The 14,596-nt window shown below is 38.9% G+C and overlaps 1 protein-coding gene across 3 annotated transcripts in view; it reads right to left on the reverse strand.

Annotated features, from left to right (window-relative positions):
• The window catches only part of ENAH (ENAH actin regulator), a 116,511-nt gene that overhangs the window by 14,304 nt on the left and 87,611 nt on the right, over positions 1-14,596 (reverse strand). For all 3 annotated transcript variants that reach the window (XM_044434300.1, XM_044434206.1, XM_044434124.1), the window contains exon 5: positions 3,227-3,552. In XM_044434300.1, the coding sequence (XP_044290235.1) occupies positions 3,227-3,552 (326 nt within the window). The remainder of the gene's footprint in view (positions 1-3,226; positions 3,553-14,596) is intronic.

The raw sequence follows: 14,596 nt of genomic DNA on the forward strand, positions 1-14,596 counted from the left end.
TTAGGCAATACTTTTATTTTATTGGAAGTAGGAAATAATATACAGCAATATACCAGCTGCAGAATCAAGCTTGTAAGTAGCTGTTTGCACGCTTGTGTTAAGTATGAACTGCCTGCAGATTACAATGGAGGACCTAGAACCTTTGACCCTTGAAAGATAGTGTACTCTTTTAAGCTGCTGATGTACCACACATGACTTGTGTGTATGGGCAAATAGGCGATTAAAAATCACAGCGCAGTATTTTTTGTGGATTTACTTGCAAGGCTAAACAAATTGAGTTTATCCTTTTATTGTAATGTGATACAAGAGCTTTTATACAGCTAAAGGATCATGGCAGCACACTGGCTGTGTTTAGATTAGAAAAATAAACCCAGCTTCCACCTCCATTTCTGTGTTCCTTTCACCAAACTTCTCTTCTGGCACAACTATGAGGTCAGAAGCTTTCCCTTACATTTTATATTAACCACAGTTATTGTTGTGTCATCCAAGCACCAAACTCTAGTTAATCTTAACAATGGTTGGGGAAAAAAACCCCCAAGCCAGATTCATACAAGCATGATTTGACGTTGGCTGCTACCCACAGTTAAGACTGAGCATATCCAAATACTGATGACATGACAACCCATGGGTAAACATAGAAGTGTTGAGTTGGAAAGGGCTTATAAAGCTATCGAGTCCAACACCCACTTAATGCAGGACTCCAGTTAAAGTATCCCTGACAGATGGCTGCCCAACTGCCTCTTGAAAGCCTCCAGTGTGGGAAAGCCCATGACTCCCTAAGTAATTAGTTCCATTGCCATACTGGTCAAACAGTAGTTTTCCAGATGCTCAGCCAGAATATGGCTACCTGTAACTTAAGCCCATTATTCTATATCCTACTTTCTAGAATGATTAAGAAGAGATCCTGGCTCTCCTCAGACAGCCTTTCAAGTACTGAAAACTGCTATCACTTCCCCTCATGTACACCAGGGCTTGCCAATTTATGAGATGTTTTGGCCTAAAACTCTCATCGTTCCTCTGTACTGGCTAAGGTTGACAAGAGTTGAAAGCTAAAACATTTGAAAAGCCACAAGTTGCCTAGTCATGTAATAAATGACAGTTTAACAGCACATCACAACTTGCAATGATTCTGCAAATTCTAGGTTTCCCTCAGAAGGATGCCCATTCCTGAATCATTCAGCTTTCAGGAGAATACACACCCATATTCCTGCTCAATACTGAAGGGGGAGCATCTGAATGAATACAAAACAGATGATACAAAACAAAAAGGGATCAACTTTCTCCCTACATAAAACAGGCAAGTATAAACAACCATGTATCTCAAGGGTTTGGTACTATTTTGCTGTAACAAAAACTATTGGCTGGGCCTTTTCTCATTAGGCCTGCTCAGATGTTTTCAGGCCTGTATGCTTAATATGCTTTTGTTATAAATAATTATTTTCTGGAAATAAACTCTTTTTTAAGTTTAAAAAGTTTTTCAAGTCAAAAAGAACTCAAAACTGTTGCTTGCAAGAAATACTAAAATACTGAACTGAGAATATAGTACGTACAGTCTTGGATCCATGGTGTTCTACAGTGCCTCATCTAAAATATCATCAACACAACTTGTTAAAAGGCTTCAACAGGAATCTTCATGCAAAGTCTTCCTGACATTATTACACTCTCATGCCAGACATGCAATTACACAAACAACTGGCTGTGAGTGTCAACATTTCCTCTCAGTTCACCAAATTAACTGGTAAAACTTTTCAGAGACCTGGCTATTCAATTTCTAATGTTTTGATTTTAGCTGAAACCATAAAGAACTTACACTGCCTGACCTATAAAGCTTCTACTTTATTCAAGAATAGCTTCAAATGCCACACCCCTCTTCTCCAATCCCTTTTGTGAGAAAAGGGACACAGATCACCCAAACTGCAGATTGAAGGTAAGCTGCCTAGGTAGCAGGACAGGATGGAGGAGGCTAAGGCCAAGAGAAAAGGGATACACAAGCATAAAAAAGGGCAAGAACAGGGAGCTGGGTGTGGGGAAAAAAGCACTTGAACAGAAACAAAGACTAGGATAAGAGGACAACTTTAGTTTTGGCACTGGGATTAGTGCAAAGGACATGGAAGTTGTGTTGCAGAAACAGATTTAGGGGTAGAATGGACTACCAGATATTTTGGAACATGGTGAAGATTTTACATCCTACTTGCAAGGGAAATGTGTATCTACAGTAGATACCAGCTTGTGTAACAGTGTAGTGTTGTCTTCTTTTTCATATTTGTATTACTAGAGTTATATAATATGGACTTGCTAGCAGAATACTCTTCCAGTGAATCCAGGAAATCTCCACTTAGGTTAGTGAGCAATTTTATCCATTTAGAAGAGTTTGTGGAAAATAAAGTTTCTGCTAAAGATTTAGAACATAACAGACTTAAATTGAGTTATAAGTAATTACAGGGCATAACTTTTGCAGTTAGTGAAGATCCTAGATTATCCAAGTCCTTTATTCTTAGTTATCCCATGATATACCATGTTCCAACCCATGCTATCTAATCCTTAACAAAAACCTTCAGAGAATAATAGACTTATAATGAACACTGTAAGGGATTTAATTCAGTTCTCTCACACACATACACACCCACATATGTTAAGTGGCATGTTCTCAGCCAAGTGGAGGATCAAGTGTGGGGAACATGTAAGTATACATCATTCATGGTTTAAGGCCACCATAATTCTTCCTCAGCACATAAATACAAGCTGGAATTCCAGCATAACAAGGAGTCCAGGACACTGGACTCCTCAACAGCAATTGTCCTTGGCCTCCCAGCAGAGTCAGTAGTTACCAATGACTTCATAAGGATGCAGTGAAGAATCTTTACATTTTCTTTAAGAGGAAAAAAGAAGCATCATATTGATAGGGCTCTGCTAATTTATTCTTCACAAAAGATCTGCATTTCTTCCATGCAGAATACTTAACTACCCTTTAAAGCAATAAACAAAGCACCTGTTTCCTGATAAAAACACAAACAATAAAAGCTTAGAAACATAAACATGACTGGCTCATGCACTTTGTATGCTGAATTATATTAAGTAGAATTGTCGAGAATAACACCAATATGCTCCTGTGTTTTGGGAAATAATTTATAGGCAAACAGGAAATAACTAATTTTACATTTGATTACTACTATCAATTCCATCATGTCAGATCTAATTCTTAAAATGAATGTATTGAAATTCTTACCAGCACTTGACAGTGTTCTTTCTCTTTCCCATTCCAGCTGCTCTCTTCCTAGCTGCTCTTGCCGCTCTCTTTCCTGCCTTTCCCATTCCAATCTCTCCCGCTCTTGTCTTTCTCTTTCTAGGCGCTCTTGCCGTTCCCTCTCCTGCCGCTCCCTTTCCAGTTGCTCTTGTTCTAATCGTTCTCGTTCCAGTCTTTCCTTTTCTAGCCTTTCTCGCTCCAACCTCTCTCGTTCTAGCCGCTCCCGCTCCAGCCTTTCTCGTTCCATTCTGTCACGTTCCAGCCTCTCCCTTTCCAATTCCTTTTGTCGTTGTTGCTCCTGCAGCTGTCTATAATAAAGAAAATGAGCAGTGTTAACATGAAGAAATGAAACCAGAATAATGGCAAAAAGGAGGCAATATGTGATAGAAAATTTGTATCTCATTCTTCAGAAATTTATCTAAATATTATTTCTTAATTTGATTTCTAGCTTGCCTTTTGCACAGAAGAAACCCCAAGGCAGCTTACGTAAAACAAGAACTGCAGCTTGCTTTTACTCTCTCTGCCACATGGCATTGCTCTGGAACAGTGCATCTTTCTTTCCTTATGGATAGGTATTTTGTAAGCCGTCCTGAGCATTCTTGCAAAGGATGGCATAGAAATGTTTTAATTAAATTAAATTAAATTAATTTTTCATTGCCCAAAGGCAGAGAGGAAGGAGGCTGGGCCAGTGGCTGCCTCAGGCAGGGTGAGCTACAGAGTCATGACAGTTGGCCATGAAAATTCTACAGAGCCAGTCATACAATGTCACTCTTGAATGATAATATTAATAATACTACCTTGATAAAGTATGATAATACAATAGCAACCTTCACATTTTAGTTATATATACATTCTATTCATAAGAAATGCATGCTGATTTGGATCTAAATTGGGATGCAGTAAGCAGGCAAGCTGCTTTTGTGTCTGCTGATAGTGAGATAGTGAGGGCGCTGCTCTCGGCTTGGGACGTTCCGCTGTGTGTGTGGTCGCACGCTTACTGCCAGCGACGTGAGTTCCTGCACTTTTTTTTTTTAATACAAAAAAAGCACTGGCAGTAAGTATAACTTACCTACAGAGTAATAGCCCTAACATGGCTGACTTGTCTCTTAAACAGAATGCAGTGTCCCTCCCTATTAACACTGCTTATCAGGAAGGACGGGATAGAAATGTTTTAAATAAATAAATACAATAAGGAAAAGTTTTGGGAAAGAAATGAGAATGCACAAATTACTTTTTCTTCTTTGGGGCTGGACTATGAGTGGGAGGCTGAATGTTAATAGTTTCTTTTTGGGAGCTGCATATTGTTTTCAATGTATTTCATTCATTCATTTGTTCATTTGTTTGTTCACTAATTTAAAACATTTGTATGCCACCCAATGAAAACAAAACTATTCATGTGGCAAAAAGAGACTTTATTTTTAGCTTATTCCTAAAATAATAATTATTTCAGAACTTACTGTGCCTAGTTCCAATTTAGTACCTCGGAAATTGTTATGACTCAGATCATACTAAGTGGTCAGATTTGGAGTTGGCCCCATTCAGCAGCCAGACGGAGTATTTTAAGGTACAGAAAGCTGACTAAGCAGCACCAATTGTAACTATGTGCCTCATGATGTACATTAATGGTCCCACTGCTTGAAGGCATAAAAAAGACACACACAGATATTGTTCATTTCATCCATATACTCTATAACTAATTATTAGACCCAAAAAGGGATTTTGTGGGGTCGCCCACCTTAAATTCCCCAGCAGTTCTTCATAATACTGGCCTTGATGACAATGCATCTTATAACTCTCATTCTGAAATGAGCTCTTGGACTACCATACCCTTCTAGAGCAGCTTTTCTGGAAGAAACTACAGAGGGGAACTGATTAAGATTGCCTGTCCCCTTTTCCAAGGAGAGAGTTCTGTGCACCAAGGTCTGCTCACAGACAGTATGGCTCTAAGCCACAGTATTTTAAAGAATGATACCTTCCTACTCCAAATCTTTAAGGTTTTATGGAAGACTAGAGGACTAAGATTAGCAATAACCTGTCACCCTATGTTTACATCCTACATTAGGTAGTATATAACACATTACTTTCCTTTTTGTTAAGTTACCCAAAGAAGTTCCCAGACTGTATGAAATGCATACCATACCACCTCTGAGCCCAAGATGGCTGTTTGCTAATAAGAATGTGTGCTACCAGCACTGGTTTTGCAGTAAGCATTTAGAGAAGTTATGGCATCAGAATCACATCTTATTACCCTTTAGAAGTTTTCTATGGTTTAAAATATTGATTAGGCATGTGTGCCACAATTATCTGATAATGGATAAAAAGAGATAACAAATTGATGTAATCTTTAAAATAGGAAAAGAAAACAAAATGATTTTAAAAGAAAGGTATTTTGGTATTATAATTAGTGTAAAGCTAGCTATGACTGAGCAAGAAAGCAATCTTGGGGTAGTGGTGAACAGCCTGATGAAAATATCAGCCTATTATAAATGGATCTGAATATGTTTATAGAATGTTAAAAGATATGTAGTAGGGGGCTGACCCAGTATGTCCGATGTATTTGATGATTGATGTTTTTAGTATTAGTTTAAAAAGCTTAATAAAAATCTTTAAAAAAAAGAAAAGATCAGCCTAATACACAGCTGCTGTCAGGAAGGCAAACTCCATGCTAGGCATAATTAGGAATGGAATAGAGAACAGAACTGCCATGATCTTATTCCCATTATACAACACTCTGATACAACCACACTTAGAATATTGTATTCAGTTTTGGTCACCTTAAAACAGACATTGTTGAGTTGGAAGAGCAACAAAAATGATCAAGTTGCTCCGTTAAGTAGCAGCTGCAACAACTGGGACAGTTTAGCTTAGAAAAATGGCAAGTAAGCGGAGACCTGATAGAGGTTTTTAAAACAACGCATGGTGTGAAGGAAGTGGAGAGGGAGAGATCATTCCCCCCTCCCATAACACTAGAACCTGGGGTCATTCCATGAAGTCAATTGGGGTGTGGTATAGTGGTTAACAGCATAGTTCTGGTACTCGGTGATTTGGGTTCTAGTCCCCGCTTGGTCAATAAGCTGATTGGGTGACTTTGGGCCAGTCACAGACTCGAAGCCCAACCTAACTCACAGGATTGTTTTTGTGTGGGTAAGACTGAAAGGAGGAGGAGGAGAATGATGGAAGCCCCCCTGAGTTCGTTGTAAGAAAAAAGGTAGAATATAAATCACATAAATATATAAATTGGTGGGAGGTTTAATCAGATATAGGGAAGGACTTTTTCATACAACAAATAATCAAACTATGAATACAACAGCAAAAACTTGGTGACAAAAATATATAAGCAAAGCATGAAGATGAGCATAAAGGAAAGTATTTACAAAAGTAAACTGATAACTGATTTGGGTATAATGACTGAAGAAGAAAATAATCTGATAGGTATAATGACTGAAGAAGAAAATCTGATAGGTATTTCCAATTTATTTACTAATTACATTTTAAAACCATGTAATAACCAAAGTAGATGGTTAGATTCTTTAAAACCAAATCTTGTGTAATATGCCTAGACACTCTAGAGAACCACAGCATAGATTTTAAACATCCTTACAGAAAATATATTTTTTACTACAATGTATTGGAAACCTAGGAATCCAGTCAGCAACCACCTTCCACATTTCATCATAGGATTCTGACCATACAGGTTTCATCCCATCAATAATAACATTATACTTCGTCCTTTCCAAGCTTCTTTGTCTATCAGCTTTTTCTAGTGCCTGATGGAAGAGATCTGGACATTTTGAGAACTTGTATGTTTTTGCTGACCTTTGAGTTGGCCCAATAAAGGTACTGCCCTAATATGGATTTCTACCTTTACTTTTTCAGGAATTCAGTGTATTTTTGAACAGATGAAGAAATAGATAAATTTGTTTTAACTGAAAGGGAAAATAGTCTTCCCAAAAGTTAATTGTTATGTAAGATTTTAGGTTATGCAGATCCCTGCATATTTATTGAAGTATAATGCGGCAAGGTACATGCCCTGCTTCCTGAGACATACTGTGACAATAAATCACTGTTCTAGCTATTCCCACAGTACAATACAATACAATACAATACAATGAACATCTCTACAAGTTTTGTAACGTTTTGTGCTACTATACAAACATACCACATCTATACACAAAATGTGCTGACATAACAGTCTTTGTCCCAAACCACTTTTGTAATAAATTCTTTGAGTCAATTTAAAAATTCACAGAAATGATTCATTTACTTTGCCCCTAGCAAAGTTAGCTTTCATATATTTGCATCAGAATGGCCACCCAACAGAGGGCAGCAAAGATATATTACTTCCACTCATTTGCAGCATTATTCTTCCCTATTTCACCTCAATTCCCCATTTCACCTGAACTAGCAAACTTTAGTACAAATAAAACCTTTCCAAGCACATTTTTCCTTTCAATTGCCTTTATATCCTCCTGCCTAAGTACAAAAACTCAGGCTTGCTTAGAGTCACAATCATTCTGCACATGTAAAAAACACTTAGTTCAGCACTGCTTTAATATCATGTCTATCTCCCAAGCATTTTAATTGAAGACTTTAAAAGTAAAATAATTCCATTTTAAAACAGCAGTCAAAGGAGGGGCTCCCAAGGTACTGACCCTGCACCAATGCTTGCATACCCCAGGCTGATGGGTTAATACAGTTCAGAAAATGGAGACTACATCAAAGGATAGACAGGCTGAGAGAAACTGGCTAAAGCAGTTCTGAAGTTGCACAACACAAATGGCTTTTTGGAAGGTAACTGAGAATGGGAGAGGTCAATATGAGTACTTGCAAACCTGAGAACAGAGCACCTCAGCACCTTTAAGAAATCCCTAAGTTCACTTGACTCCTGCATTAGTCATCTTGATAGTTTAGTACATAAGTTCCCAGTGAAGCTGAAGTTATTACTACCAGTTCCCACAATACATCTTATAAACCCTTACATTAGCTTCAGTTTGTGGGGTGCCCTTCTCAGAGAGAGAGCGAGAGAGAGAGCTTTATTAACCTACAGCAGTGCTTGAATCATCTCTTAATCATGAAGCCAGTGCTTGAATTATCCTATAACCATGAAGCTCAGTTGAACCACCTTATGTGGTTCTGATGTGGTTCTGATGTACAGCACAACGGATCCATCTTCTTGATTTGCAAGATATGCAAAGTGTCTTGTCCACATGTCCTCTACAGGACTATCAAAGAAGCTATATGAACAGATAGCTCCAATAATAAACATATCATTACCAAAATTTTTGCAAGCTCTATCTTAGAAAGTGGAGGAAATGTTCAGTATTTAGGAAAAAAAAAGAATGAATTTAGGTGTACATTTTATACTCTTCTGGAAGTACAATATGGGATTGTTTAAAATATGAGAAAGAAGACTAAACCCATCACTTCTGAAATTATTGAAAGGAAACAAAGAACTGAACAATATTTTGAGGCCTAAAGGCCCAAGTGGCCTTCTCATCTATCTTACCGGTCCGAGGATTTGGGCCAGGCAGGGAAAGGAGGGTCACCAAGGTGAACGACTGGTTTAGGGTATGGTGCCAGAAGGAACACTTTGGGTTCCTCAACCACAGCACTTGGTTTCTTGCCAAGAAAAATGGAATGGGCTTCCATGGGAGATGATGGGGGTCCCATCAGTGAGAGTGTTCCAGGAAAAGATGGGACAACCACTTGTTGGTATGAGCAGAGCTGGGAGTCAGACAAGATGGCTCGGGAGGCCCCTTCTGAACTCACTCTGTTTTTATGTTTCTTTTTTACAATATTTGAGTTCCATAACTCTTATGCCCACAAGAGGCACAAACCATCCTGAGACTAGGGTCAACTCTTTTTGGTTGGAAAGAAAGGGATGGTAGTTTTTTAAAAACATGCTGGGGGGTGGGGGTGGACAGTTCAAGAAACAGTTTGCTAAATATAAACTTCATACCTCCATCATTTCAGAATTTTACATATATTGATAACAATTCTTGGCATCTCCCAACTAAATGGACAGAAGTGTTGGCAAAGGGCCTGCCTGCCAGAAATGTTGGAAATCTGCTGGCAAAGTAGTCAGTTTGGGTCTAGATGAACCGATTGTTCGTCCCAGTATGTGGTCCTATATTCAGTGACGTGCTTGACACACAAAGGGCTAATATTCTTTGGACAATATCCAATTACAATTAGATGTTAATGTCTGATAACCAATTCTGACAAGATATTAAAGATGTTCTGTAAAGCTTTATTTCATTTCAGCACCTGTTATTCTTTAAGTCGCTTAGGGCACAATCCTATGACCTCCCAACATTGCCTGGGGAGCTATCAGATTATTGGGAGTCTCAGCAATTACACCCTGCAATCTAAGAGCTGGCACTCCAAATGCCAAGCCCCTGCCCCACACCCTTGCAGCTGCTCTAGAAAGAATCATATCAGATGTCTCTTGGAGAATGCAAATGCACCTTGATGTAGAAAGGGGGCCTGTGTCTTGTACATTACAGTCTGTTCAGATACATTCATCTAATATTAAGGGGGTGGCAGAGAAGCAGGGGCGAGTTTCAGAGAATAAAATTTAGAGAATAAAATTTCTCACACAGAGTTTTGTTTTGAATCTACTGAAAAGATGGGAAAGAAGGAAGAGACCTGCTTTCCACACTTAAGAGGGGAGGAAACAAGATGCGTCATGGGTAGGGGAGGAAAGACACAGGATTCCTATCGGTGGGTCAGCCTAGATAAATCCGAGCTTGACGGACAGTAACAATTGCTACTGTTATGCCTGATTTGAGGTATATGATGCATATAAGCCTCCAGGTTTGGAGCCTTACATGCAGCAGGGATTACAGGATTTATCATTCTATTTAAATAGGAAAAAAAGTCCTAGAACTACCAGGATGCCCCAGCCAGCTATGTCTAAAGAGGCATTGGATTTCACCCTTAAGCTATTTTGGAGTCTTGGACTTTCAAGATTTCCCACTCCTCCTGGATTCCTTTCCCCTTAAGAGTTCCCATGGTGTGGCACCTCACTTATCATTGTTTTGAGTTCATTAAAGTCAGCTGTCTTGAAGTCCAGGGTACATGTTTGACTGCAGGTAACCTTTGTATCCTTTGTAATTGAGAAGTCAAGTATCACATGGCCATTTTCCATGTGATACTTGATGACAGGATGGACCACACTGCTACTTTCCAGAGGTCCTGCAGGGGAATGCCCACATAAAGCACCACTGAGGTTGCCAAAACTATTGTGGAGTGCACTCTTGGTCTCTCAGGGAGCTGCAATCATGCAATTATGTAGGCAAATGTGATGGTCTTGACCACCCAGTGTATGAACCATTGAGAGCTAACAGGTTCACCTCTGGACCTCTTGCCGTAGCAAATGAAAAGTCTCTGAGAACAGTAAAACGAATGGAATGGTGAGGGCAGCTTTTGTAGGAAGATGGGGTCTGGATGTAGGACTGCCTTATCTTGGGAAAGGGTAGAGGCATGGTTGTTCAACATGAAGTAATAGTCACAAAGAAAGCTGCCTTCCAGGACAGATATCTGAGATCTGTGCTGGTCAAACATTTGAAACGCCGTTTTATAAAAGTTTGTAGCATGGAAAGGCTCCAGCTCAGGACAAAGACTATATTCATGGAGCAATGTTTTGCAGTCCTTTCAGTAACTGACAGGACAGCAGATGTGAGAAGACAGAAAAACCTTGGATTGGTAGATGGAATAAGGAGATCAACACCAGATAAACCTTGATGGAAGAGGGTTTCAGGCCCCTGTAGTAAAGAGTGTGCAGGAAGTCTAGAATTTGCTGCATAGATGACTAAGAGGGATCAAAGGATTGGTGGTGAAGGCAGAGAATGCACTCCATTTTGATGCATTTGATCTCCTTGTGGATGGTCTCAGTGCTGCACCAAGTTTATCACCTTTATTTCCAGTCAGAGAACTGTGTCCTGGTCTCCTGAATGATCTTCCATGCCATGAGGGATGATGTTGTGATGAAGGACCATCCCTTGGTTCTGTGAGATAACATTCAGGTTTGATGGGAGGCAAATCAATGTCCAACAGCCTGAGCAAGTGTGAACCATGACAGTCAGGACCACCACACAGTAATGAGGATGCAGGTGGTCCTGTCCCTTCAGATCTTTGCCAGTACCCTGATAATGAGTGGGCATGGACCTAAGAGATAAAAGAGAGTCTTGTTTCAGCAAAGAAGGAACATGTCTCTCATCAAACTGCCTGGGAGCAGAAGTTGTCACAGACAGTGCTGGTCTTGGTGGTGAAGAGTTCAATAGATGTTTCCCAGGTCCAGAAGATTCTGCAAGGATCTTGGGATTCATCTCCCATCTCCACACACTCTGGTCAGGAAGTCTACTCTCAGATTTCCTGTCCTGGTCACACAGACAGCTGTGAGCATGATGCCTGTGTCAATGCATCGGCTCCATATGTACATGGTGAAATGGATTTAGTGCCTCCAAGTATCAGAGAGATGGAATTGGTGCCTTCCTATTTTTTCAGGTAGAACATCACAATAGTGTTGTCCATAGGGATCTGCACATGATGGTTTTGAATGATAGGTTAGGAGGCATTGATAGCTTTCTGTACTGCCACAAGTTTGTGCTAATTGATGCTGCAAAATCCCAAGGAAACCATAATGTCTGTAAAAAAAAGAACTGAGGCAGTGGGTGGGAACCCCCCCCCCCAGATGAACTGAGGGGCAGGAGGGATTCCCGCCAAAATGAGTATAGCTAGGAAATCTTCCCAACAAGAGGCCCCGAGCAGGTGCAGATACCATATGCGTGATGCACAGAGACCATGAAGAAAAATTGTAGCTATCGTACCCTAGATAATGACTTGTCCAATTTCCCCTGTGCAATTTTAAGCTTGGGTTGTAAGGGCCAAGTTCAGCAAGCCTTACTGGAATCCAAGATAAACTGAGCACACCCTTTGCAATTCTAGAAAAGGGTTGCTGTGGTGATTAAATTTGAAAGCTAGTTGATAGTTAAATTTGAAAGGTAATTGAAAGCTTCATTAACTAAAAATAGTGTGTGGGGTGTGTATGCGATCAGATAGCATTTAATTTTTCCAGGCCATAGGAAAGAAGACAGACCATTCAATTATCACAAGGCTCAATTATTATATCTACCGTACTGTGATAATTCCTTCCTTAAGCTTGCTGAAAACCTAATTAAATACATCCACTCATAAATTCAGTTTATCATTACATCTGAATAGTTACGTTAAACCAGGGATTATGTTGGCTAAGGTTGTATGTCAAAACATCTGCTGGGCCACAATTTAGCCACTCTTTCACTAAAGTAGCCAGCACAGTTGTGGTACTTGCAAGCATAATGTTAACAAAGGCAAGATAAAGAATGCAGCCTCCAAGGAAATACACAAACCAGTACTGAGATGTTGTAATTTTGGCTTTTTGTTGCCATTATTATTAGTCTACCAGCTCACTCTCCTGTATACACATCAATTATTTCTGACAGATCAACAACCTGACATTCCTCCAACTGCTTAATATATATATGGCCCCACTTCAAGTCTATAAACACCTCAGCTACCAACTGTGTTTGCAATAATGTTTCATGGTTCAAAATGCACATGATTAAGGATGTAATACTATGCAAGCTTAGTAAGAAAAAACATTCTATAACCTGTAAGCCTTTTCTAGACAGTCATGTCTAAATTCTGCACGTGTGCACCCTAAACTTGTATCCGAGGGTTTGTGATGTCTAAAAGTAATTCAAACTGCAGTTGAAGATAGGTAGCATTACTGAAGTTCATTTTTTTCAAAATAATATTCCAGGAGTGATTTACTAATCATAATTTCTTTAGTAATCAATATTGTCTTCATTACTGTAATTATTCTTCATTGTAATAACAAAATCCATGGATTACTAACAACTGCTTAACTGTATAATTTTTACATTAGCATGTTGGTCAAATAAATATGAGTAGTCAACCGTGAAAAAATAATACAGAAGAATGCCACTGTAAAGACAGTTACACACTTTGTTCTGGTTATACATACTCCTTACTGGAAATGCTCCAGATACACAAAAATGCCAACACGTTCAAAGAGCCAAATTACTCTGAATTTCTTTTCAAAAGTAATGACCTCTCAATATTTTAATTGGCTATATTAAGTAGGCTGCTTGTACAGAAATAGCTTAATATTATTTCAACATGCTAGAAAATAAGATTTATTACTTACAGCAGAAGCTGATCAATCTTTGGTCCATTATGTCTCTGAAGAATAATGGGGGGCCTATATACTTTCATTGTTTCTGTAGTCTGTACACTTATTCTTAAGAGTTCTTCTCTTTATAAGCACGGGAGCATAGTAATTACTTTATTTATAGACATTAACTCAATGAGCTACCAATTGATATAAGATATAGCAATGGATTTACTTTCATGACATCTGTACCACTTCTAGCTGTGATGATGCTATATTAAACTCATGAATCATTTCAATTTATGAATTAATGTTCTATTTAAACTCAAAGTTATGCTATTTTATTCTGAGAATCTTAAATAAGTTTCAGATTTTAAAAAATAAAAAACATTTGAACTAAGCGGTCTAAGGCACAGTCTGGAGGCTTATCTGATGCAAATCAGATCTGTGTTTGGTAATACCTGGATGGAAGATCATCTGGGAACACCATGAAAATCATGACAGATGAAAGATGGGATGTAAATGTAAATAAATTTATTTATTTATTTCAATTTATATCCTGCCTTTTTCCTCAAAGGACTCAAGGCAGCTTACATCATTCTCCTCCTCCATCTTATCCCCACAACAACCCTGTGAGGTAGGTTGGGCTGAGAGTCTGTGACTGGCCCAAAGTCACCCAGTTGGCTCCATGGCCGAGTGGGGACTAGAACCCAGGTCGTCTGAGTCCCAGTCCCATGCTCTTAACCACTACACCACACTGGCTCTCACTACACCACACTGGCTCTGAACAGGTCCAGTAATTTTATTCATGTCAATTTTCTTCTACTCCCTTGCTATATTTATTAATGTTTGTTTATTTGGAATATTTCTAGGCCATCCAATCACCCTGCATCTCTGGACAGCTCACAACAAAATCAATAAATACAACAGTATAAATATAAATATCATAAATACCCCAAACAATAATAAAACTAAATAACCCATGACTGAAATAAAAATAATTAAAATCTATTAAACGTTAAAATATTGGGTGAATAAAAAGGTCCTGAAATGCCCTAACCCATGCAGGCAACCTATATTTGAAAGCTTTTTCTCTTTGCATTTAAGAGAGGTGTCATGTCTGCAGATAAAACATGTAAAGCAGATATCAACCTGACTGACCACATTTTCCAATT

The sequence above is a fragment of the Varanus komodoensis genome, unplaced genomic scaffold, assembly GCF_004798865.1.
Source record: "Varanus komodoensis strain SLA01 unplaced genomic scaffold, ASM479886v1 scaffold1, whole genome shotgun sequence".
Taxonomy (NCBI): Eukaryota; Metazoa; Chordata; class Lepidosauria; order Squamata; family Varanidae; genus Varanus; species Varanus komodoensis.